We start from the raw sequence: 27,865 nt of genomic DNA on the forward strand, positions 1-27,865 counted from the left end.
TGTAGCAGTGCTCTGAAAAGCTTAGCTCTGTATAATCCTGCCCACACAACTGATGAGTAGCTTGTGTCAATATACATAAATCTGCCAATCAGTGAGGCGCTGGGGATCGAGGTTAAACATCAGTTGACTAGGAGGCACAAGACACCTAAGCCCCCGTCACACATAGCGATATCGCTAGCGAGATCGCTGAAACGTCACAGGTTTTGTGACGTATCAGCGACCCCACCAGCGATATCACTGTGTGTGACACGTAGCAGCGAGCGGGCCCCTGCTGCGAGGTTACAAAATGATCAGGACATTTTTTAGCTCGGTCTCCCGCTGTGCAACACGCATCGGAGTGTTTGACTGCGGGAGACCAACGAGCACCGACTCTGTGTAAGCAGTGTATGCTAGTAACCAGGGTAATTATTGGGTAACTAAGCAAAGCGCTTTGCTTAGTAACCCAATGTGTACCTTAGCTACGCATACAGGGAGCCAGCGCTGGCAGCCTATAAGCGGTGTACGCTGGTAACCAGGGTAAATATCGGGTAACCAAGAAAAGCGCTTTGTTTAGTTACCCGATATTTACCCTGGTTACCAAGCGCAGCATCGTTACGCGAGTCGCTGGTGGCTGGTCGCTGATGAGATCTGCCTGATTGACAGCTCATCAGCAACCATGTAGCGACTCACCAACGATCCCTGCCAGGTCGGCTCGCTGGTGGGATCGTTGGTGCGTCACTACGTGTGACGGGACCCCTAGTTATGTTGTGATAATCTGCTGATAAAACACTGTTTTTATTAAACCAACAACACAGCTCAGTAAGTGGCACATCACTGAAATCAAGATCTCCGCTCCATTATCTTTCTTGCTGCTCTCAGGTTACATAGCAAAAACTTGCTGACAGATTCCTTTTAAGGATAGGGGAGACTTTATATAGCTTTTTTTTTTCAAAAAAAAAAAAAATGTTTTCTTCTTTTTTACTCTATCCTGCCATATCTTCCTAAATGTGTTCTTTTTCGACAATCATTCCAATATATCGCTGACCGTTGCTTCTTCAAAGGCAAATTATTAGCAATGTCTCCTTCACCAGCATTTGTTAAACATGGATGTCGGACAAGACACATTCATCAGAAAATCACATCCTGGCCACGTTTTTATGTAAACATGTTAACACGCCAATTCTAGGGCTAAACAATGACCTCACTGTGTCATAGAAAGCTATTACAAACAATTTACCTAAGCATCTGCTGGCCTACTTTCTTGCCGAGTGGGGTCAAAGCATTATAATAGCACTCGCTGAGATTTTGGATGTGTAATACTGTTAACCTTAGTATGGCTCGGTGTGCTTCATAGTGACGCTCCCGGTTTACTAATTTAGTTGCATCGTTATTGTGTTCATTTAATGCTCATAGATCTCAGATGAGTAACAACTATGGAAAAAATATCCTATGGAAGAGTTTGATCCCAAAGGGTATTGTGGGATGTGATCATTAATCAGTGAATGTATGTTAATGGCTTATCGTAACTGTCAACTATCGAGATGTCTTGTGCTCTGTACGAAGACTGGGGCATTTTTGTTTCACTGCTCTTCTGCAGTTTTTAGTAGTGTTTGTTTACCTGCGAGCCAATAAAAATCTGTGGTTTTTTTTTCGAAAATTGCCATAGATTTAGTGGTCGCAATCTTTTGCGCAAATCACAGATGACTGATACTCTTATAATCTTATTCCATTGTACCGGGAGGAAAGGTGGTTTGCCTGGTAGTAAGTTTAAAGTACAGTCAATCTGCGTAATTATGCCTTGTAGTGACGTCAGTAAAAATTCTGAAAGGTGGTGACTGCTCATCCATCTGTTCGTCATTTAATACCTTATGTCTCATTCCATATTAAATGTGATTAGTAACTTTTACAAAACCTTTATGTACAGGTCAACTAGAGTTTGCTTGAATTGATTTATACAACCCAGGGTCTTGGCCATATTAATAATTTATGGTCGCAAGACGGAAACAGTGAGAACTGCTTTCTACTCAACAACGTCCACTCTCTTCATTTGATTAACTGGCCTGGAGCAAGATCACGTGTAATCCACCACAATGATCACATCATGCCAAGCTGGCTAATCAAAAGAAGAGCCACAGATGCTGTCCGGTAAGAGGAGGTTTCATGGCTCCTGTTTAACAACCCTAGATTACTGACTAGGCCAATGGACATTGGTCATACTAATCAATTCACAGAAACACTAATGTCAGTTCTTCATGGAATGTCTCAGAGGATTCCAGATGAAGGGGAACCTTAAAGGACTCCATGAATTGTTGGCATATTACCTGTATATCGCATTGGGATTTTACGTTATCAGACTTGGCCCCAGCATCCAGGGTGGAATAGAGGTGTGGAATGGGTTGAGAAGCAAAAGTAAACTCAAACAAAATGGGGAGAACATGAAAATGTTGCCCTCAGTTGAATTTCAATCCTAGACTCCATTGCCACAAGGCAATCTACCTAACCACTGAGCCACCTTTCTGCTCCTTTTTATCAATAGAATTCAATCAAAGGAGGAGACGAAAATAGTAGGGAAGGGATTTCAGAGACTTTTATTTGTAATTTCCACATCTTGGTGTTCTTTAAATTCTTAACCATAGTTTTTAGCAATTTGGCAATGGCTGATGGAACAGAGTTTTACCGGTCAATGACGCATATTGGGAAGTTGCTAGGTGAACAACTTTCTACCTAGTTATGTAAAACATTTGCAAACTCTGCACGGTTTCTATATTTGGCTGACTTCTTTCCGAATAAAATAGGTTTCTCACTATGCTTTTCAGGTCTTGATTCATGACCACAATCAAAAGACATGGCAGTGATTCAGCTATCGGGAAGTTTGTCAAATGTTCACTTGCTTGACGTGATCTGACAAATGGAGCCCATTGGGAGGCGTGCATTCCAGAAATAGGTCCATATACAATGCTTGGGCAGAGATGTATTCACTACAAATCTTTTGAGGCTTTATCTTACACAAAAGGAAGTTCTTACATTAAATCTCTATAGAGAGAAGCAGGGCAATGCACATATAAAGAAAACATAAAAATGACTAAATTAGCTAAGAAAAAAATGTCAGTGAGTAACCTGCAATACAGCTGCTTCATTTCTATCAAGAGAGTATCTGGAATGTTAACTAGATTTCTTCTGATTTTATTATATAGAACAGCTGTTTTCCTTCTTTTAGTGATATTAGGAAAGGACTCTCCCTGCCACAGTGCATTTCATGGTTATATATAGGAGAAACCATTTATAGTTTAGTACATTTATTGTGTAGTGAGTATGTCGTGGGATAAGATCTTGTAAATAAAGATCATCCCTAAAGGGAAGCCATCATCAGAAAATGACCTGCTGTTCAAATCAAAATTTTGTGCTACATGTATTGTTTAATAACATGTTGCAGTTTATTTTTCATATTATATTTGTTAAAAATATAACATTTTAGTAATTAGCAATGTTCAGATGAGCCACTCAGGTTTTATAAGACACAACCTTCATGTTCTTTCAGTAAGAATTTACAGGAGTTTTCTTGGGAGTAGAGGCAGGATTACAATGACAGGCAAGATCTCTATAACAGCTAATAATATAGGATCCACCAATCACAATTGGCAGTTACAGATGACCATGTCCCCTCCCTCCATTCACAATGACAAAAGCTCATTAAACACTTCAATACAAAAGATAGGGTCAGCGTTTGACCATTGTGCCTGGTACACATGTTGTTTCCTGAAACAAAAGGAAGTTTGTTTAAAAGTGGCCAATGTGAAAATTACAAGATTGCTAAAAATTGTGTTTTTTATTAAATACATTTATCAAAAAAAAAACTTGATTCAATTAATAGGTAATTTTATACTGGTAGCTTCCCTTTTATTTCAACTAAAGTAGTATAAAAAAGAATTAAGAAATCTTATGTATAATTAAAATTGGAAGACAAATTTAAACCTCTTCCATTACTTTATCTCAAATGTAAGGCTTGTCATATACCTCAACTGTATCTTGTAATTTTTCTCTGCTAGCTATACACATGCATGGTCTTCTCAGAAAAAACATATGTTCTTCCTAGAGAGAAGGGGGTTTACCACTGTCAGACATCCTCACCATGGCAGCTTTTCTCAATCTTCAAGAAATCAATCAGGCATTAATTAACAGCTTGATGTAGCACCATAAATTGACTTACAATGTCTACCTAGTCCACGAAGAAGCAAAACCTATTTTTTTTAGGAGGGTGAACTATAACCGCCTAAATTAGTAAATTAGTCCATAATCTCACTCAGAAACGGACAGAAATGTAGAAGTGTAACGAAACATCCAGAATTAAAACTGGATCCTTTAATCGCAGAAAGGATGCCATTTCTGTCCCTGGTATCACGGTTCAGCCTCCTTCACTTGAATGGGAAGGAACTGAATATCATACATTGCCTATGCTTGTGTTTTAGGAAAGAGAGCGAAATCTGTTTCCTAACACTAGACAACTTCTTTCTGTTGAGCCAAGTGTCTGTTGATGTTTTGAAGTGTTTATTAGCGTTGAACAATGTAGTTCACATTGCTCTGGTTTGGTGTCCAGCATCTTCCTCCATAGTAGCCGGTCTTCACTGATGATTATACCAGCATCTTGAACGCCTCTTAGGCTTTCGAAGTCATGCAACGTCATGACCTCTTGTGAGGCCTAGTCACTAAAACTTGTGAGACACTAGAGGGTCTGAGGATGCCATGCGCCAAAGGGAAGACTGGCTGCCATTGAGGACTGGACTGGACACCAGACCAAGGCATTTTGTTTAAAAAAAAATTCTGCATTCGTAACTTGTTTCCATTATGGGAAATTTGCTTAACAAGATTTTTCTTTTATTTTTACAGGTAAAGTTATTAATAAGGATCTTCGCCACTATCTGAGCCTACAGTTCCAGAAGGGATCCATAGACCATAAGCTACAGCAAGTGATCAGAGATAACCTTTACTTAAGAACGATACCTTGTGAGTACCAACTTGCAACTCACACTATGAACAAATATTGTAAATTACACAACCTGTAAAAATGGATTATTTCTAGAATTCTACAAAAATAACTACATTTGTAATTCAATAGAAAGGCATAAAAGGTACTTTACGATAGTTATCCATTTAGCTCCCCCATACAGTTTAGGTTGCTTTCACATTTCCGTCTTTTTCCATCAGTTGCAATCCGTCGCCTTGTGAAAATACGGTATCCTGCAAAATAATTTGCAGGAATCAGTTTTTTCCCCATAGACTTGTATTAACGACGGATTGCGACTGATATTCTTGCGTTGCATTTGTCCCGCGACAGATCAGTCATGGAATGACTGACTGTGGAGCAGAAGCAACGCAGAATGCAATGTTTTTTGTGTGCGTCAAAAAAACGGATAGCGACGGATCCGTGGGCGTCCGTCCTTAGTTATAATGGAAGCCTATGGGCGCAGGAATCCGTCGTCTTTCGTAATATGACAGAATCTGGCGACGCATCCGTTTTTTTCTGTGGGCATGCCCAGAATGACTGTAAATTCAATGTGGTCACAAATCTCTCTCTTGACCAGTGGTATAGCATTTTATGAGCAACTAATATTTGGTTAAAAAAAAAAATACGGACGGATTCCGTTTTTTTATACTCTTCATCACATCAATTTCGACACAATCTGTGCCGGATCCGTCTCATCAGGCATAAAATGGATTACGACTGATGGAAAAAGGCCATGTGAAAGTACCCTTTGATAGCAGTCAGACAAATGATAATTCAGCTGATCATTTAGCAGGCTGCTTTTTCATTCAACTCTCCCATATATATAGGAGTGCTCGCTCTACCAGCCTTTCCTGTGTTCTCTATGAGAAGGCTACTGCCTTACATATCTGGCAGCAACTTATCTCTTAGGGAATAAAGGGATCGGAAGTCCAAAATCAGACATGCCGGATTTATATCTCCCTTCCATCATTTGTTGGAGGAGAGTTGGGGGCCCCCATACACATTAGACTGTTGTCCAAACCTGTCCATATTGGTTAGGTCAACCAAAATTGACCTAATGTGCATGGTGCCCTATAATAGGAAATTGATGATTATTTGGTTACCATTGATTGCAATCATAAGTGCTTTTTTTTGGATGGTCTGTCTAAAATATCGGTTTATCTAGATCCCTGATTCTCTTTCAACTTTCCATTATGTTTCTTCTGTGCAAAATTTGATAATCTTACAATTGTAAAATCCTGATAACCCTTTTTGTACTAACCTTGTTGGTAACTGTGCTTATGTACCCAACCATCCTATGTCTTAGAAGACTCTCGAATGTAATTTGTACCAAATAGCAATGGGTTTTTCCCCAGACTTTTAGCAGGCTTTCTACTATCTTGAGATATTTGGGCGCTTGTCGAAGAGGATTTGCTGCACATTTGGAAGCCATCATATCTTTTACATGACATGTATCTTTATCAAGCTGTTCCTGGTAATAACTGCTGTTAATTCTACATCAAATCTGTCTAAATAGTCTGCACTCCCTTTCCCATCTGCCATTCAAAAGAGGCTTTTCCTAATGTACCTTGTGCTTAGTGCAGTTGAGGATTCATCACATGAAGAGCTTGGATTCATGAAGATCATGTAGGAACACAGTCCGTGTTAATTCCAAGAGGCAACATGTAGCACTGGGTCCGACAACATTGTGCTGATCTTCCTTTATCAGTCACAATCTATTTCCTACTGTCCTTCTTTTAGTCTATTTGTTACATTCTCCAATATTTCAAATCTGCACACCAGGCCACCTAGATCCCTCCGTTGTATTGCCCTATCTGTTTGTGCTCAGCCATGTGTAGAAATGTCCCCAGCCTTTATGACTGTATGAGGAAAGAGCTTGAATTTCCAGTTCTGCAGTTCAACGGATTTACAAAATGTTATGCACCTTTTTTCTTCAGCAGAGTCTGTCCCAAAACACAGCTGGATATGTCTGCCTCCCTCTCTGGGGATTGACACTGTTGGCTTGCCCAAAGGGAGCGCTGGCTCAGAAGAAAGATCGTGCTTCTCTGCTGCTGACACTTGCTCACGGTTTGAGTTCCTGAATCCGATCATGTGTGATCACAGCTTTCTCTCCTTGATGTTACATACACCTCAGTGACAATGACAGCTGAGTGGCCACTTTCTCAAGTGTGGGAATTCCACAGCAGTGAGTGAGCTTTCTCCTGAGACTGTGCCCACTCTGGTGAGGGCCAGCAATGTGAACCACCAGAGAGCAAAGTGGAGGTATCTAAATTCAGGGTAACAGGGAGGTGCACTGAGCTGCCCCGTCATACAAAGGGTGCATCAAGCCTCTCCCTATTAGCATATGCGAAAAAAACAGTGATTTGTGCACAACAGTGGGGCAAATTTATACAGTAAAAGTATGCTTTAATAGGGGCTAAGTCACTCATACTCCACTTTATAGCTTTCCTAGCTTTAACTTACTCATGGGCAAACCTTAACCCTTTAGTGACGGAGCTAATTTTCACCTTAATGACCAGACCAAATTTTGCAATTCTGACCAGTGTCACTTCATGAGGTTATAACTCTGGAACGCTTCAACGGATCCTGGTGATTTTGAGATTGTTTTTTCGTCACATATTGGACTTCATGTTAGTACCAAATTTAGGACAATATTTTTTGCGTTTATTTATGAAAAAAATTGAATATTGGCAAAAATGTTGAAAATTTAGCAATTTTCAACTTTTGAATTTTTATACCGTTAAACCAGAGATTTCTGTGACACAAAATAGTTAATAAATAACATTTCCCACTTGTCTACTTTACATCAGCACAATTTTGGAAACAAAATTTTTTTTTCTTAGGAAGTTAGAGGGGTTCAAAGTTTATCAGCGATTTCTCATTTTTACATCAAAATTTACAAAACCATTTTTTTAGGGACCACATCACATTTGAAGTGACTTCAATAGGCCTAGATGACAGAAAATACCCAAAAGTGACACCATTATAAAAACTGCACCCCCCAAAGTACTCAAAACCACATTCAAGAAGTTTATTAACCTTTCAGGTGCTTCACATGAACAAAAGCAATGTGGAATGAAAAAAAGCAAAAATTAAATTTTACCTAAAAATGTTGCTCTAACCCAAATTTATTCACTTTTAGAAGAAATAACACAACAAAATGGACCCCAAAACTTGTTCCCCACTTTCTTATGAGTGCGCCGATACCCCACATATGGTCAGAAACCTCTGTTTGGACAAATGGGAGGGCTCGGAACAGAAGGAGCAATATTTGAATTTTGGAAAGCAAAGTTGGCTGAAACAGATTGCGGGCACCATGTTGCTTTTACAGATCCCCTAAGGTACCTAAACAGAAGAAATCCCTCACAAGTGACACCATTTTGGAAACAAGACCCCTCAAGGCTTCTATCTAGGGGTATAGTGAGCATTTTAGATCCACAGGTACTTCACAGAGTTTGTTAACGTTACGTTGTCATATTGAAAATTTTAATTTTCTCAAAAATGTTGCTTTAGCATCAATTTTCTCACTTTTTCAAGAGGTAATTTCAAAAATTTGACCTCAAGGTTTGTTAACCACTTTTTTATGAGCGCGGTGATACCTCACATGTGGTCTGAAACCTTTGTTTGGACAAATGGGAGGGCTTGGAACGAATGGAGCAATATTTGAATTTTGGAAAGGAAATTTGGCTGAAAAAGATTGCGGGCACCATGTCACATTTGGAGGACCCCTAAGGTACCTAAACAGCAGAAACCCCGCACAAGTGACCCCATTTTGGAAACTAGGCCTCTCAAGGAATTTATCTAGATGTTTGGTGAGTACCCTGAACCCCCAGGTGCTTCACAGAATTTTATAACGTTGAGCCATGCAAAAAAAAAAAAAAAAAAAATTTTACCACAAAATTGTTATTTAAACCAGGTAGCTTTTTTTTTTTTACAAGAGTAAAAGGAAAAAAATCAGCATAACATTTATTGTGCAATTTCTCCTGAGTTTGGCGATACCTTATATGTGGTGGAAATCAACTGTTTGGGCGCATGGCAGGGCTCGGAAGGGAAGGAGTGCCATTTGACTGCAAAATTGGCTGGAATCAATAGCGGACGCCAGGTTGCATTTGGAGAGCCCCTGAGGTGCCTAAACAGTGGCGGTCCCCCACAAGTGACTCCATTCTGGAAACAAGACACCTCAAGGCTTTTATCTAGGTGTATAGTGAGCAGTTTGAATCCACGAATACTTCACAGAATTTGATAAGCTTAGGTTGCCATATTGAAAATTTTCATTTTTTTCAGAAAAATGTTGCTTCAGCATCAAATTTCTCACTTTTTCAAGAGACAACAACAAACTGTGGACCCAACAGGTTGTTATCCAATGTCTTATGATCACAGGGATACCCCACATGTGGCCAAAAACCTCTGTTTGGATAAATGGGAGGGCTTGGAATGGAAGGAGTACCATTTGAATTCTGGAAAAGTTGAGATAAATTGCGGGCACCATGTCACATTTGCAGGGCCCCTTGGGTACCTATACATTAGAAACCCCCCACAAGTGACCCCATTTTGGAAACTGGATTTTATTCAGGAGTATAGTAAGCATTTTAAATCCACAGGTACTTCACAAAAATGTTGCTGTAGCAACAAATGTCTCACTTTTAGGCTATGTGGCCATGATCCAGCGACACGGCATCTAGTACACAGTGTCAGCCGTCCTGCAGAGATGTGAGTGTTGTCCACGGGAGAACGCAGCTGCCCATGCCCACGATTTAGGTTCAGGCCGCTGTGGAGCTCTATGCTACCTGCAGAGAACACTCATCTCCGCAGCATAAATTGACATGCTGAGGCTCGGGAAGCTGCGCCACACGTCAGTGTATGCTGCGGAGAAAAGAAGCACAGTGGGCACGGGATTTCTAAAAATCCTTCCACTGTGCTTCTACTGCACAACGCAGCGCTATGGACGCAGGGAAAACACTATGGACACACTGCGCCCAAAACGCTGCAAACCCCGATTGTGGGCACACAGCCTAAAATGCTACAATGGATGAATGGATAGATGTCAAACATATATAACGTCCCACCCCCCTACATATTCTAAGCTGGCGCCCTTTAGTGCCTTTCATGTGGCACTAAAGGGTGCCTAGCCTTGTATTTAGCCCCCCAAAAAATTAATAATTAAAATAAACGACGTGGGGTCCCCCCTATTTTTGATAGCCAGCTAGGGTAAAGCAGACAGCTGTAGCCTGCAAACCACAGCTGACAGCTTCACCTTGGCTGGTGATCAATTTGGAGGGCTCCCCAGGCGGTTTTTTTTAAAAAAAAAAAAAACGTGGGGTCCCCCCCAAATTAGATCACCAGCCAAGGTGAAGCGGACAGCTGGGGTCTGGTATTCTCAGGGTGGGAAGAGCCATGGTTATTGGACTCTTCCCAGCCTAAAAATAGCAGGCCGCAGCCGCCCCAGAAGTGGCGCATCCATTAGATGCGCCAATCCTGGCGCTTCGCTCCAGCTCATCCCGCGCCCTGGTGCGGTGGCAAACGGGGTAATATACGGGGTTGATACCAGCTGTAATGTCACCTGGCATCAAGCCCTGGGGTTAGTGATGTCACGGCATCTAAACAGATACCCGACATTACTAACCCAGTCAAGTAATAGAAAAAAATAAAGACAAAAAAAAAATGTATTTGAAAAAAAAACTCCCCGAAACATTCCTCTTTTACCAATTTATTGAAAATAAATAAATTTCGGTCGCTGTAATCCATTTTGGAGGTCCCACGCCGACTCTGGATCTTCTAGAATATGGGGGGCACGTTCAGGGAACGTATCCCCCATTTTCTGGAAGAGCAAGCTCTCCATGAGCAGTGTGGGTGCAGTAATCTGAGACTACTGCACTCACACTGCCCCGGTCCAACCTAGGGCAGAGTGACCTGCAGTAACCTCATTCTAGAATATGAGGGGCACGCTCACAGAACGTACCCCCCATTTTCTAGAACAGCAGTCTCTCCATGTGAGGAGTGTGGCTGCAGATTACCGCACTCACCCTCCCCCGGTCCACAGTGGAGCAGCCTGTGCAGTAGCGACGTCCGCGTCCCTGCTTGCAGGGATCCATCTGACAGCCGCTGTCTGCGCATGCGCCGCCAGCTTTCAAGAAGGAGGCGGCGTGATCGCGGGGCCGGAGCACCAGCAGCCAGGTAACGTAAAACCGGGGGCTGGGAGGGGGGTGACGGGGGGTGACGGCGGGACCTGGGGACAACTTTCTGCCGCATGTGACGTGTCACATGCGGCAGAAAGAGCAGGATGAATGCGGCCGCCATCTTCCACGCTCCGGAGGGGGGAAGGGGGGAGGCGGCTCTGGAGAACCGGAGGGGGCTCCGGGGACCAGAGATCTCCGGTGTACCGGAGGAGGGGTCAGGGGGAAGACATTTCCCTCCGATCTGAAATGTTTGATCATTTCAGATCGGAGGGAAATGAATGCAGAGCCAGCGGCGGCGGGAGTTTTCAGCGCGCGTCGGCGCCATCTTGGATTTTCCGGAGGGGGGGTGGGGGGGGTGTTGGATAGATTTCTCCGGTACCGGGGGCTTTGGGGGCACTAAGGGCTCATATTTATTTCTCATCTGACATGTTTGATCACGTCAGATGAGAAATAAATCAATTTTACCGGCCATTTATTTTTTTTAATGTTGTCGCCGGTATACGGTGTATACCGGCGATCGCATTAACGGGGGCCAGAAAAAACACCCCGATTCATAATCTGGGGGGTCTCAGCTACCCCGGTAGCTGAAACCCCCGAGATTTTCGGTCGCTGGGGGGCGCTACAGGGTTTTTTCGGGCCGCCGCTTTAAAGCGGCGGAACAGAATAAGTACCCTGTTTTGCCGCCGCTTTAAGTCGTACGGCCGTCGTTATGAGGTTAAAGGATTTTTCCCATGGACAAAGTTAATTTTAATCAATAGATCTTGGAATAATAATAAGTGCCACAATTAAATGTATTAAAAAAATGTTCCTGTGCTGAGATAATCTTATAAATGTGTCCCTTCTGTGTACTGTGTAATGGCCGTGTTGTGTACTGTGTAATGGCCGTGTCTGACCGTACAGGGACATGGTCTGATCATACGCCAGGGAGGAAGTAAAAGAGAGAACACATAGCACAGCATAAGATCGCAAATAATTCTCTTTGAGATTAAACATTTTATTAAAACCAAGCGGGGAAATGTTTTAAATCACAGAAAGAATCAGCTATGACCTTGTGCTGTAATGTCTTTATACTTTTTTGCACCCTCCCTAGCCCAGGAGCTGTGGTATGGTCAGATCATGTCCCTGTATGGTCAGACACAGCCATTACACAGTACATAGCAGGAGCAGATATATAAGACAATCTCCGCACAGAAACATTTTTTTCATCCAATTGGGGAAATAATTATTATTCCAAGATCTATAAAAATTTAAAATTAACTTTGTTCTTGGGAAAACCCTTGCATGGAATCCCAAGACCCTCTATTTACTTGCCAGCACTTCTGTAATATTGTTATACAGTGGTACCTCGCTTAACGAGTAACCCTCTTAACGAGAATTTCGCTTAACAAGCAAAGCTTTCTGTAAATTTGTAACCCGCTTTACGAGAAAGCTTTGCTGTACGAGCGAAATTCTCACTGCACACACTTCCGGTTTTGTCCATCCACCATACTTTGACCCGCACTTGCAGTCCACACAAACACACACAAGCACACACAAACACACACAAACACACACATGTATGCACAAACACACACAAACACACACACACACACGCACGCACATACAGTATTATGCTCACCTTACCTTCCGTTCCACCGCTGGTCTGATGGTTCTTGTAGTTCCCGGGTACATCGCGGCGTCCTCGCGGCGAACTACAAGACCCAGGAGGCTTGCGATGGAACAGAAGGTAAGGTGAGCATATAATATAACATAATATGTTTACCTTTCGTTTCATCGCCGACCTCCTGGGTGCTGTAGTGCGCCGCTGCGCTCCAGTCCACGCTGTATATCTGCATCCATAGCGACGAGGGAGGAACTTCCTGTCACCGCTAATGAAAGGCAGAGCGCTGGCCAATCAGAGGCAAACGTCTCTGCCTTTGATGTCAGCGCTCTGGCCGGGAAGTTCCTGCCTCGTCGTTATGGTAACGCGTTACACAGCCCGGCCCCGTACCAGAGAACAGCAAGTCCCAGCAGACCGGCGATGGAATGGAAGGTAAGGTGAGCATATAATATGTGTGTGTGCATGCGTGCATGTGTGTTTGTGTGTGTTTGGGTGTGTTTGTGCATGTGTGGAATGACAGAATAGGGGACCAGGATGGGACATTTTAGAAGTTGTGGAACGGATCATCAGCATTGCAATGATTTCCTATGGGAAATCTTGCTCTGCTGAACGAGTACCTTGATTAACAAGCACAGTCCCAGAACGGATTGTTCTCGTTAAGCAAGGTACCACTGTATATGGAATAAATGAAAATGGTTTAGTCTCAAATATAAATTGGTTTGGTTTGTCTATGGGCGGCTTTGCACGTTGCGATATTGCACGTGCGATGTCGATGGGGTCAAATCGAAAGTGACGCACATCCGGCGTCGCAGTCAATATCGCAACGTGTAAAACCTTTTTGATACGATGAACGAGCGCAAAAGCGTCGTTATCGTATCATCGCTGCAGCCTCCGACATTTCCATAATGCCGGTGCAGCGACAGGTACGATGTTGTTCCTCGCTCCTGCGGCAGCACACATCGCTGTGTGTGAAGCCGCAGGAGCGAGGAACTTCACCTTACCTGCCGCCGGCTGCAATGAGAAGGACGGAGGTGGGCGGGATGTTTACATCCTGCTCATCTCCGCCCCTCCGCTTCAATTGTCCGCCTGCCGTGTGACGACGCTATGACGCCGCACGATCCGCCCCCATAAGGAAGGAGGCGGGTCGCCGGCCAGAGGGACGTCGCACGGCAGGTATGTGCGTGTGAAGCTGCCGTAGCGATAATAATACTATCGCTGCAGCATCGGTAACACATTGTCACCGATGTCGCCACGTGCAAAGCCCGCCTAAGGCGGGCTTTGCACACTACGACATCGCAGGTGCGATGTCGGTGGGGTCAAATTGAAAGTGACGCACATCCGGCATCGCATCCGACATCGTAGTGTGTAAAGCCTAGATGATACGATTAACGAGCGCAAAATCGTCGTAATCGTATCATCGGTGCAGCGTCGGCGTAATCTATAATTACTCTGACGCGACGGTCCGATGTTGTTCCTCCTCCTGCGGCAACACACATCGCTGTGTGTGAAGCCGCAGGAGCGAGGAACATCTCCTACCGGCGTCACCACGGCTTCCGTAGGATATGCGGAAGGAAGGAGGTGGGCGGGATGTTTACATCCTGCTCATCTCCGTCCCTCCGCCGCTATTGGCCGCCTGCCATGTGACGTCGCTATGACGCCGCACGACCCGCCCCCTTAGGAAGGAGGCGGGTCGCCGGCCAGAGCGACGGTCGCAGGGCAGGTGAGTGCATGTGAAGCTGGCGTAGCGATAATTTTCGCTACGCCAGCTATCACACGATATCGTACCTGCGACGGGGGCGGGGACTATCGCGTGCGACATCGCAGCATCGGCTTGCGATGTCGCAACGTGCAAAGCCGCCCTTAGACCCATCAGTAGGTCTTTGTGTACACGTGTGGTCAGACATGTCTGAATGCATGGATGGTTCTGCCGATGGAGCATTTCTTTTGAAGACAAACCATGTCCATAATATAGTCCTGCGCAGAAAAACCTAGTCTATATTAAGTGTATGCCTTAAAGTGACATATTTGTATCTTGAGTATAACTCCGTTAATTCTTAGTAGATGCTGACATTATAAGGCTGTGTTCTCACAATACGGTTTTGCTGCTTTTTTTTCCGCAGGCAAAAGTTGCTCTCTTGGTAGTAAAAAAACGAATACAAAAAAGCAGGTTTTGCAGGGTTTTTTTGTGCAGGTGATATGTTAATTTGATCATTTTATTCACTAACAAATGCACGGAAAATGTAGCAAAAACGCAAAGTTACACTTTTACACTTAATTATTTTCTATGGTGCAAAAACGCTGAAAGAATTAACATGTTGCAGTTTTTTAATGCAGTCAGGGAGAAAAAGCCATTGTTTGCATGAGATCTCATATCTCAACTTTTGCTGGTACTGGAGAACCAATGTTTCATTTACAGAAAAAAAAACGCAGCAAAAAGATTCAAAAACGCAATGTGTGAACATAGAATTAGGCTATGTGCCCATGGGACTCTGTAACCACGGAATTTGCAGCGGAAAACCTGCGGATTTATCTGGATTTTCTAGATAAATCCGCAGGTTTTAGCAAGCACAGACAGTCCCCATGTTATTGTGGCGCCCTGGACTAGCCAGGTCGTCAAAGGTACTACAACACACACCCCCACCCTGAGACAGGCACATCAGCCAGACACAAAATCCTTGTTGCCTCCCTCCAGGGGCTGATGTCCACACCAGGTGGGGTGGAGCCAGGCGGTTGGCCCCACCCACCGAGGAGTACACAGTCCTGGAGGCGGGAGAAGGAAGTTAGTGAGAGTAGAGAGGAGTTAGGGAAGTGAAGGAGTGAAATAGTAGCGGAGGAGTAAACTGACTGTGTCCGGGTGTGTGGCCCGGGCACTAAGAGCAAGGTTGGCAGACGGTGGTGGCCGTCTGCAGGAGAGGCGGATCAACGCGGAACCGTAGGACCGGGGACGGGCGGTGGCCCACCGGTACCGAACCGGGGAGCGAAGTGAAGCCAGCACACACAGGCAGGGCCTGCGGACCCCGACCAGGCTTGGAGTCGCCATTAGAGGTCAAATCCGTCAGTGACCGTAACCCCAGGGGTTTCCTAACAGCCAAGACCCGATTGAAGGCAACCGTCCGACCAGCAAAAGGAAATACAGCTACCGCCACAGCTAGAGTTCCAAGGGCCAGAGACTGCGGGCAAAAGGGCTCCTCCGGCACATATACACGCTGGGGAGCGGGTTACCGGTGGGAATCCATCGGGACCGAACATACACAAAGGTGCAGGGAAAGGCAGCCACCACCAACCGTCCGGGAGAAGTCACAGCAGCCGGCTGCGGGACCCGTCCATCCAGCCGTTTGGTTTACCAGAGACTTTGTGTACATTTGGGGCTGAGTGAGTACAACCGTGCCATCCGGCACCGCGCTGCACAGTCCAGGCGACCCTGCACCTTGCCAACCCTGCCTCCCCGTCACCTCACCGGGCCCACCAACCCCTACCCACGGAGGGGGAAAACAACATCCGAGCTGCTCCCCACCATCGCTCCCGGGATCCCCGTCACCAGCAGCGGTGGTGCCCAACCTCACCACAACCCGTGGGTGGCGTCACGGACCAAATCCCCAAACCAAACTACCCCCCTTTCACTCACGGGCGAGCAGCGCCGCTCGAGTCCCCGGATCCGGCCCACCGCTCGAGCCACCGAGCAGCCATCGCAGCAGCGCCGGACCCGAGCATTAGCGAGCGCAGCGCAGCGGCGTCCTTCCCTGCCCGCGACATTATCCTATGGGATTTGGGGAGTGCTGTGTCCATACTGCAGTATGTGCGGCTGCGGAACATGCTGTGGATGTCCTGCAGCCGCACATAACTGCATGTCAATTATTCATGCGGAAATACCTGCGGAAATCCCGGCCCTCCACTATGGAGATAGAAGCCGGGACTTCCGCAGGTAAGCCACATGAATGTCCACAGGTGTACCACAGATATTTCACTGGAATCCCGCAGCTATGTATAGCTGCGGAATCCGGGAATCAGCTGCGGGAAACCTGCTGACGTACCTGCGGATATATCCGCGGGTACATAGTGCCGTGGGCACATAGTCTTAGAGTCTTATCTTGTTTCCATTTCTCTTTGGACTTTTTTTTGTTTGCCCATTATTCCTATTTTCTTAGCCTTTTTATTTTCTTTGCTATAATCTTGGCATAGTTACTAGTAGATGATCTTGTTTCCTATAAAGCATTGCCTGCAAAACCTCATATGTCAACTGGATTGTCTGAATTAGATGCAGAGATCCCTTTAAATGTGTGCTTTTGAGCTTTTTACGCTCCGATCTGTGGGTGGTACTGTATTACATACCCCGTGGAGGCTTCAATGACCTGAGATGAGAACTAGTTTCATGGAAGCATGAAACAAGACTTTAGTTTTGTCCTTTTTCAGGGGCAGACTCTATTTTATCATTACCCTTTCACTGCGATCTTTTCATTCTTTGGAAATAAAAGAAGCCTCATTAGTGGGAAGCATGTACATTGCAATCAGTTGCAGTGCTCGTTAAAGCATCACCTCACATGAAAAACATAGATTTGCATTACTGATTAATTAATAATTCACAGAGAAATCAGCATTTTTTTTTAATTATTTCTTTAACTCTTATCCTGCCTATAGTTTTTTTTTTTTTTTTTTTTTTTAATTGCACACCTTGCCCCTCATTAGTTAAGCACTACGTCTGCACTATTTTATTACCTTGACTATTTTTTGCCCTGTAGCTTTAAATTATATCCGGAAAAAAAAGAACTGGTATCAAGCCCATACTTCATAATATAATCTAGGAATCAGTACAAGTGTGAATGACATTTCCTGATTACCTCTAATGTTCCCTTTCAACAGTGCTTAAGCTGATTTTCTCACATAGTTAGTACATGATCAGATTCTTCAAACAGTGACACATTGCAGGATGTTTTTGAATGACTCATTTCCATTAGTGTAATGGCTTTGCATCGCTTTATGTGGATCGCACAGAGAAGCTCATAAAGTTCAGCCACTGCCGCAAGTGCGCAATGACCTGAAGCGGTGTCTAGCAAGGTCAAAAAGACCAAAATTAAACCCGATTAATTTAGGGGAGTTAAACTAAAGAAATTAGATTGTAATAATAGGACAAGAGATTGGGTGACAGCTGGAAGGTGTAAAAATCCTACAAATGGTTGTTGGAAAATCCTGGTAGTCTATAGTGATGGACAAATTCAAACTGTAAAGTTCGGTAATAAGTAATGTGTTGCTGTTGGGGCTCACCCACCCAAATAAAAAAAAAAAAAAGACGGGAAGGAAAGTATGGCTGCAAAGCAGGACAATTATACTTACCGAGTTTCCGCACCCATGGCTGTCACACTTCTTCTGGTTCTGCTCTTCACAGACACGATTTCCCATGACTCTTCTGGTCTTGCTACATCCTGTGGTCGCAATGCGTGGTCACTTTAGAAAACGCGACCGAGCACTGCAGCATCAGGGACACACTGACAAATACTCAGCTGTGAGAGTGCCATCGTCAGTTCACCTAAGCTTCCACTGTACCCCACCTGTGACCTCAGGTAAACTCATTGAACTCAAAAATGGTAATCCGGCATGGAGTTAAATGGTCCTGGATTACCGGATCATTGACTTCAATGGTACCGAATTACCTGATTAACCGCCACCATTGAAGTCAGTAATCCGTTAATCCAGCAGCATTGAACTAAGTCTCGGATTACCAGAATGTGCACGCGTTTCGTTAATCCAGGATTGAGTTTAGTGAGTTCATCTGAGGTTCCCTTAGTACCCCAGCTGTGACCTCAATTGAGGTCTGACTGAGTATTTAGTTGCAGACATTTCTGCTCCAAACTTGCATCTCCTGGCAGAAAAATGCTCCAAAAACACATCAAAAGCGCATTGTGCTTTTGGTGCAGTTTTCTGCCAAGAAATGCAGACTTGGTTTAGAAATGTCGCAACCAAATACTCAGTGTGCACATAGCCTAATCTGGTGTTAAGTCCAGTGAGTTCACCTGAGGTCACAGCTGGGGTTCTCACTTTACTCTCAAGTCAACTCATTGAACTCAATGCCGGTTTACCAGAATGCATGCACATTCTGGTAATTTGGTATTTAGTACAATGCTGCTGGATTTCCGGATTATTGGCGTCAATGGTGCCTGTTAATCAGGAAATCCAGCACCATTGAAATCAATAATTTGGTAATTCAGGACCATTGAATTCATTGCCGCATTACCGGATTTGAGTTCAATGAGTTCACCTGAGGCCACAGCAGATGTACCGTGGGAATTGACAGTTGTGACCTCAGGTAAACTCACTGACTTCACTGCTCTGACAGCTGTGGCTTTGTCAGTGTGTCCCTGACACCACAGTGCTCAGTCGTGTTCTCTAATGTGATCACATACTGCGACTTAAGGATGTAGCACAGCTGAGATCGTCATGTCTGTGGATTACTTCGGACATGCAGGGGTGTTTTGGGGTTTAAAAATATTAGAAAAGGAGGGTGTTTTTTTTATTAAAAAAAAAATAATAATTCTGTGTTTTGTGTTTAATTATTTTTTTACTTACACGATTAGTAATGGGTTTGGGGGGCTCTCCTTTGTGACAGCTCTGATTTTTTTGACAATGCTTTCATTAACCCCTTATATTGCCCCTATCACCACTGCTCTAGGGCAATCAAGATGAGCTGGATAAATGCCATGGTTGCTGTATATAATAGAAGCGCCAATTCTGGGGCTGCTGTGGGCTGCTACTTTTTGGCTGGGGAGGGCCCAAAAACCTTAGGCTTCCCAGCCTGAGCATACCAGCCCCAGCTATCTGCTGTACCTTGGCTGAATATCAGAGTTGAGCGAGACCGCACAACATGTTTTAAAATTATTTACTTAAATAATATAAAAAAATGCATGGAGTTATTCGTATTTTGATACACAGCCTATTTAATGTGCCCAGCTGGGAGCTCCATCCTCCAGCTGTCTGCTTTATCGGCGCTGGATATCAAAATATGGGGGACCGCACCTAATTTTTTCCAGTTATTCATATATTTTTACATTCCACTTCGGGGACCCAGACAGTGTGAGGGCATCCAATGATAGACACCGGCACGCTGGTAGTCTGACTACAACCAATCACAGACGCTGTCACACAGGGTGGGCGGGGGAAGCAGTGAATATTCATGAGATTTAGTAATCAAACCCGGAAACAGTGTGATAGTTGAGCGGCAATTCGGAAGTATAGTTGTCCTGCTTTTAATCTCCATTTTGCTTCCTTTTGCAGCCCACTAGCCCTTACTAACCATTTTATAACACTTACTTAAGTTCAAGTCCCTTAGACTTATATGGTTTAGTCTCTAGAGTCAAGTACGGTCCCGCACCGACCCACTGAACCAAAACATCTGCGGATGCACCCATCTCTAGTCATCTATCATTCATTGACTGAGCTCTGTTGTGTAGTAGCTTGTAGGATGGTTTTCTCACTATTAATTCCTTCAATTTTCCAATTATTTCAGGTGAATGCAGTAGTGTAAGTAATATTCTATTAAAGGGAATCCTTTAGGGGACAAGTTCTTTCTTCCATTACTGAGAAATCTGCATTTTAATTGATATGTAAATGAAGATGTAGAGTTATTGTAGATCTGAAGCCTCTGTCACTCCGCCTCTATTCACCTCCTAGTATGGCCGCCTCTTGCTTCACTGACAGCCTCTATGCTGTGTGACTTCAGGAAAAGGATGCGTCATCACATAGGAGCAGACAGTGCTGGGCAGGTAATAGAGCTGGAGTGACAAAAGCTTTACCTCAACCATAGGTTTTCCACCTCATTTGCCGACTAATTCGGAAGCTGACTTCTCAGTGACCAGAAATAGACTGGTTAAAGGTATTGCTGGACTTGTCTTTGAAAGAGCTACTTTTGGAAACAAATAATTTGGTGTGTGAAATCCTCCTTGAAGATTTTCTTTAAATTGTGAATACAAATTAAACAATTGGAATACTTACTGGCTTGAAGTCTGTAGTTGGAGTATTGACCTTTGAATATGGCACAGGTTAGCTTTGTTTCCTCTAGTTTTTGTACATATTTATTAGGACAAGTTACCAGGTCAAAAAGTGACCAGTTTTTGCTCTAATTTTATTCCACTTCTTCCCTAAGTATTGTTTTGTTTTTTTCTTTTTAATCCACCAAATTAGAAAATGCAAAAGCTGTTATATCAGAAAATTAGAATAATTACCATAAAACACCTGCAAAGGCTTCCTAAGCATTTAAAATGGTCCCTTAGTCTGGTTCAGTAGGCTACGCAATCATGGGTAAGACTGCTGACTTGACAGAGGTACAGAAGGCAGTCATTGAAACACTCCACATGGAGGGTAAGCCACAAAAGATCATTGCTAAAGAGCCTGGCTGTTCAGAGTGCTGCATCCAAGCCTATTTAGTGGAAGGAAAAGTGTGGTAGAAAAAGGTGCACAAGCAACCGGGATAACCGCAGCCTTGATAGTATTGTTAAGAAAAAGTGAAAAACATGAAAATGGAATGTGCATAACTGCCTATGAATAATAGGAATGAGAGATATTTAGCCATTGTATTGATCAATGCAAAAGAGCCGCAAAACCAAATGCCAAGGTAATCTTTATTTTTGGGGTCCCTTAACTGCAGGTGAGGTTACACGTAGGTTAGGGACCCCAAAAATAGAGATTACCTTGGCGTTTGGTTTTGGGGCTCCTTTGCATTGATCAATACAATGGCTAAACATATCTCATTCCTATTATTCATAGCAGTTATGCACATTCCATTTTCATGTTTTTCACATTTTTCAGATAGTCCATTGTATTTTTCAGTCTAGTATTCCCATAGCAGTTCTGCTTTTCATTATTCCTCTATACATTGTGACTAGTGTGCAACTCTGTATCCTATTGTTTATTTAAAAATTTGGGGGAGATTCACAAGGAGTGGACTGTTGCTGGAGTCAGTGCTTCAAGAGCCACCACACACACAAACGTATCCAGGACATGGGCTACAAGTGTCGCATTCCTTGTGTCAAGCCACTCATGACCAATAGACAACACCAGGCTTGTCTTACCTATGCCAAGGAGAACAAGAACTGTACTGTTCCTCAGTGTTCCAAGGTGTTGTTTTCAGATGAAAGACATTTTGCATTTCATTTGGAAATCAAGGTCCCAGAGTCTGGAGGAAGAGTGGAGAGGCCACAATCCAAGCTGCTTGAGGTCTAGTGTGAAGTTTCCACAATCAGTGATAGTTTGGGGAGCTATGTCATCTGCTGATGTAGGTCCACAGTGTTTTATCAAGACCAAAGTCAGTGCAGCCATCTACCAGGAAATTTTAGAGCACTTCATTCTTCCCTCTGCCGACAAGCTTCGTTTAAATGGAAATTTCATTTTCCAGCAGGACTTGGCACCTGTCCACACTGCCAAAAGTACCAATACCTGGTTTAATAACCACAGTATCACTGTGCTTGATTGACCAACAAAGTTGCCTAACCTAAACCCCATAGAGAATCTATGGGGCATTGTCAAGAGGAAGATGAGAGACACAAAACCCAACAATGCAGACGAGCTAAAGGCTGCTATCAAAGCAACCTGAGCTTCCATAACACCTCAGCAGTGCCACAGGCTGATCGACTCCATGCCACGCCGCATTGATGCAGTAATTCATGCGAAAGGAGCCCAACCAAGTATTGAGTGCTTTTACTGTACACACTTTTCAGTAGGCACCAACATTTGAGTTTAAAATAATTTTTTCAGTTGGTCTTATATAATATTCTAATTTTCTGAGATAATGACTTTTGGGTTTTCGTTGGCTGTAAGCCATAATCATCAATATTAACAGAAATAAACACTTGAAATAGATCACTCTGTAATGACTCTATATAATATGTTTCCCTTTTTGTATTGCATTACTGAAATAAATGAACTTTTTGAGGATCTTCTAATTTATTGAGATGCACTTGTAAAATGATTGAAGAGGAGGTAGACCATGTGCATCCCTGCACTTTCCGTTGGGTTCCAGAGCCCTGATCTCAGGATTGCTGGAGGTCTGAATTGGTGTCCTCCATCCTATGAGTTTGAGGACAACTTGAGATTTTCGGAATATACCTTAATTCCATTCATACTAAGCCTTATTATTTTTCTGATGGATAACTCCAAATGTCTAAAATCTGGTTTGTTATTTTTGACCTTGCAGGATACGTTTGCCTGAACACGGTTTACTAAAAGCTCAGTATATTTTACAGCCCAAGCGATTCTTTTATGGTTTAGATTTACTGCTCTCTCTATTGATCCCCAAGGCAAATTTCATCAATTATAACATTTCTCCCCATCCCTTCTGATTTCATCTGATCTCGCTGGCAGCATAAATCTTGCACTGTTAATATATTCACTTTTAGCCAGTGTGAAAAATGGCCGTTCCTTTCATGACTGTGGTAAAGTAGCAAAATTTATGTGTCCTGCAGGAATCATTCTCCTAAATGACAACAATTCTAACAGATACTGACAGGCTTACATTTATTTTTCTCTCTTTTGCTTTCTTGTTTTTCACATTAGGATACTTGTGTTTAGACATTATTGTACTGTTAGTCTCATTTAAGATTTTTTTTTTTATATCCCAGTACAATGTGCCTTAGTTGTGGTGTAGTTTGTGGACCATTGCGGTTTTTTCATGCTCAACATCCATATGTAGACTTCAAAGAGCTATTATGACGGAACAATGCTGCATTACGTTCTTGTGTATAAATAATGGGGTTTTCTTATGTTTGTTCAGGAGCGCACCACTCCTGTGCCTCCAGGCTTCCTGCATGCCGCAGGTTGTGCGTTGGTATAGATTGACAGTTTATACCGGTGGCCGGGATGCATCACTTATCTGAACCAAGCGCTTTCCCTGGCTGCTAGTAAAGGCAGGAAGACTGAGGCTGCTCGGATCCAGCGACCCAGCGTTCCAGCGTTCCAGCTTCAACCCAGCGCATGCAGGCTGAAAAGAATACAGCCTAAAGGCATAATGTCCTCTTTACCTAGGTGACCGACCACTCTGAGTCCGCTGGATGGCCGGGAACCTTGGCAATGAGCTGTAAACTAGAACTTGAAATTTCCCTCTGGTCTTCAGAACAGACCGTTTTTTTTTAATAAGAAATATATTGCAAAGTTGGGTTTTTTTTTGTTGTTTTCTTTCAAGCACTTTACAATTTTACCCATTTAAAATCTCGACACAACCCCTTTAAGGGATGTTTTTGCTTTAAAGCAAATGTGCCATTCCCAAAAAATGTTTTTCAACAATTTAAAAAAAAAAAAAAAAGTAAAGTATTAATGGTTTAATTTTTTTTTTTTATTAGATATTAGCATTTGGTTTTAATCGACAAAAATATGATAAATAATTTGCTTTCCACTTTAACCCTTTCACGACCCAGTCTGTTTTCACCTTCCTGACCAGCCAAATTTTACATTTGTGACCAGCATCACTTTTAGGTAATAACTCTGGAACGCTTCAACGGATCCTAGTGATTCTGAGACTGTTTTTTCATTACACGTTGTACTTTATGATAATAGTAAATTTAAGTCAATATTCTTTGCGTTTATTTGCAGCTATATTGGAATTTTGGCCAAAATTTCGCAATTTTTGAAACTTTTAAGGATTATGCCCTTAATGACCCATGACGTACTATGTCCATCATGGTCTTGTCCCTGCCTTTGCACATGCTGAGCCTGCATCTTTCTCTGCACGTCTACTGGTCTGAATAGCTGACGTGTGTCTTCAACAACCGCAAGTGTCTCTGACAGAGGTATTTAATAATCGCTGTTGGGGGGTGCGTCATTCCCTTTTCCCTCCAGTGCTCCCGTGATGTGACCGCGGAGTGCCAATGGTTTTCCATTAGACGCGTGGTCAGCTGATTACCCCCACGCCTGTCATCACAATCCTCCTGTGAACATCAGCTGCAGGTAGAGTAATGCTTATGCACTGCTTTGTATAGCAGAAGCGTTCGTATGATTACAACTTCATGTCCCATAAGGAGTCTCGTAAAAAGTAAAAAAAAAAAAAAAAAAAAAAAAATTAAAATATGGAAAAAAATAAATTTAATCTGTAAACAGCGTAACGAGAAACAACAGTGTCAGGATTATAGTTTTTTGGCCGTCACAACAGAAAACAATGTAATAATAGGCGATCGAAACATCATACCCCAAAATAATATCCAATAAAAAGAGATCGGGGCAAAAAAACAAGCCCTTTCTTAGCCCCAAATCCCCAAAATTGAAAACGTTATAGCTTTCAGAAAATCATGACACAAGCAATATTTTTTTTTTCTTTCAAAATTTCAGCACCACTAAAATAAAATAACAAGTACACATGTATGGTATTTACATAATCATATTGACCTGGAGAATCAATGTTAAACCAAAATGTCGCTCTGAGTATCTATTCCTACTAGGGCTGATCAAATCTGCCAAAATCCGGACCGGCGGATCCCTGCCGGATTGATCAAAAAAATCCGGCTCCGCTCCGGATTCCTGTTCCCATATAAGTCTATGGGGACCAGAATCCGGAGATTAAAAACGGTGGTGGAAGGGATAAGGGGGCAGAAGCGCGCGGTATACTCACTCGAGACTGTTTCATGGCACCAAACTCCTTCCGGGTCACGCTTTTCCCTTCCGGAGCCAACAATTCAATATTCATTGTTTTGCCCGCCCACCGGTACGTGTAATTGGTTGCAGTTAGATGCGCCCCCACCCTGAGGTGGCAGTGTGTCAGCTGACTGCAACCATCACCTGCGGCATGACGGCCGGTGGGCAGGGAAAGCAGTGCAAGTGTCTGTGGGTTAGTATGGTGAACGTGCATGTCTTTCAGAAACACATAAACGTTCCTGTCAGAAGTGTGCGACTGTGCCGGTGATGCGCTGTCAGACTCATACAAGTCTGACATGACATCAGCCGGCACAACCTGCGCTCTCTGAACATAAGCGTGCATGTACACAGAAACACATGCACGCTACTGTCAGAAGTGTGCAGCTGTGCCGGTGATGCGGCTTTTTTTTTTTTTTATTATTTAAATAAATTAAATAAAACCTGACGTGCGGTCCTCCCTTATTTTGAAACCTAGCCATGATAATTCTGACTGGGTGCTGGTATTCTCAGCCTGCAGCTGCCCGGTATTGCTGCATCTATTAGATGTGACAATCCTGGTGCAATACCGGCTTTTCTCGATTGCCCCGCTACAATGGCAATCAGGATAATAAGGGGTTAATAACAGTGCACAGCTGCTACCAAGCCCTGGGTAATGATGGCACAGGTGTCTGAGACCCCCCCATTATTAACCTGTATTGGTGCCATTTTGGGGTACAGAACATTTTGGATGAGTTAACTTGTATCCAGTGCTCTATGCTGAGCACTTACATCGGGGGTTTCTATTTAAGTATCTGATCCGTTGACTAAGGTAGGCAGAGTTACTCCAGAAACTCTATTTAGTGGTGTCCATTTTTTTTTTTTGAGGGGCACGCTTTTGTGTACATCTAAAAGGACGCCAAAAAGGGTGACACTGCTGAATCGTAGGCCAGACAGAGTCCACAGTGACTCCATCTGCCTCATTATAGGGAATCTACAGTCAGGGGTTCTGTCTGAATCACGTATTTCAAAGATTTACACGGAAATCCCCGGTGTAAGTGCTCATCATCGAGCACAGGATAAATGTGAGCTGAACTTTACTGCGATCTTTAGGAGGCAGAATGAATCAGTAGGTCAAGAATTGGTTTTAGTTATTTTTTTTTTACTCTATTCACCGTGCAGTATAAGTGATTAGATGGCGTTATTCTTCAGGACAGCTCATTTACAGCGATACCATGTTTATATCTTTTTTTTTTTTTTTTTTTTTAATGTTTTGCTGGTTTTCAACATTACGAACTATATTTAGAAAAAACTTGTTTTTTTTTGCATCCCTATATTCTGAGAGATATAACTTTTTATTTTTCTGCTGAAGGAACTGTTTGGTAGTTTTTGTGTAGGACAAGATGACATTTCTAGCTATACCATTTTTATTTACATTTGCCTTTTGATCTTGTTTTATCCACTTTCTGTTCATCGTTTCTATGTAGCAGAGCTGGAATCGTCAAGGGCCTTCGTGGGGATTATACTGGACCTGCAGGGGGTTTTGGGGGGTTATAAAGTGGTGAATGAGGGTGCATTTTTGTATTTTGTTTCAAATAAAGGATTTTTTTCTGTGTTTGTCTTTATTTCTTTTCACTTACAGATTAGCAATGGGTTGTCTCATATAAGCCTCCCGTTACTAATCTAGAGCTTATCCACAGCTGTGAGGTGCAACTAACCCTTTATTACCTCAATTGCCACTGCACCAGTGGCTGCAGGCTGCTATTTTTAGGCTGGGGCAGGCTCAATAACCAGCTGTTGAGATTTATCATGGGTGGGTATCAAAATTGGTGGGGAAACCACATGCAATTTTTTACATCATTTATTTAAATAATCATGCGGTTCCTTCTATTTTGATACACAGCCAAGTTAAGCGCACAGCTGGGGGCTGCAGCCTGTAGCCATACGCTTTATCTGTGCTGGATATCATAATCCGGGAGGGCCCCTACTTCAATTTTTTTATTTTTTATACCACGATGAATGTAACGTCTGTGATTGGAAGCAGTTAGCTGACACTCCGGGTGGGAGCACGTCTGACTGCAACCAATCACAAATGCCGTTGGGTGGGTGCAGTGCATATGCATGAAGTTAAATGAACTGCCCCAGAAGTGAATGATCAACCTTTGAAGCAGTGTATGGCCGCACCACAGCCTTGGTAAGTATAGTACGCCTGCTCCTATACCCCCTATGCCTTCTACCACCATTTTCAATTACTGGATTCTGGTCCCCATATCATTTCCGGGCTGGAACCGGATATTTTTATTTTTTTTAATCCAGCTCGGTCTGCTATCACTAATGACCACACGCTCTGTCCACTTCTATGGGAGTTGTGGTATAAAGTATGACCACACTCTGTCCATTTCTATGAGAGCTGTAGTATAACATAACCACGCTCTGTCCACTTCTATGGGAGTTGTGGTGTAACGTACAGTACAGACCAAATGTTTGGACACACCTCATTCAAAGAGTTTTCTTTATTTTCATGACTCT

The 27,865-nt window shown here is 43.3% G+C and overlaps 1 protein-coding gene across 3 annotated transcripts in view; it reads left to right on the forward strand.

Annotated features, from left to right (window-relative positions):
• The window catches only part of MAGI3 (membrane associated guanylate kinase, WW and PDZ domain containing 3), a 417,907-nt gene that overhangs the window by 223,312 nt on the left and 166,730 nt on the right, over positions 1 to 27,865 (forward strand). For all 3 annotated transcript variants that reach the window (XM_075335593.1, XM_075335594.1, XM_075335595.1), the window contains exon 2: positions 4,864 to 4,980. In XM_075335593.1, the coding sequence (XP_075191708.1) occupies positions 4,864 to 4,980 (117 nt within the window). The remainder of the gene's footprint in view (positions 1 to 4,863; positions 4,981 to 27,865) is intronic.

The sequence above is a fragment of the Anomaloglossus baeobatrachus genome, chromosome 2, assembly GCF_048569485.1.
Source record: "Anomaloglossus baeobatrachus isolate aAnoBae1 chromosome 2, aAnoBae1.hap1, whole genome shotgun sequence".
NCBI classification, from domain to species: domain Eukaryota; kingdom Metazoa; phylum Chordata; class Amphibia; order Anura; family Aromobatidae; genus Anomaloglossus; species Anomaloglossus baeobatrachus.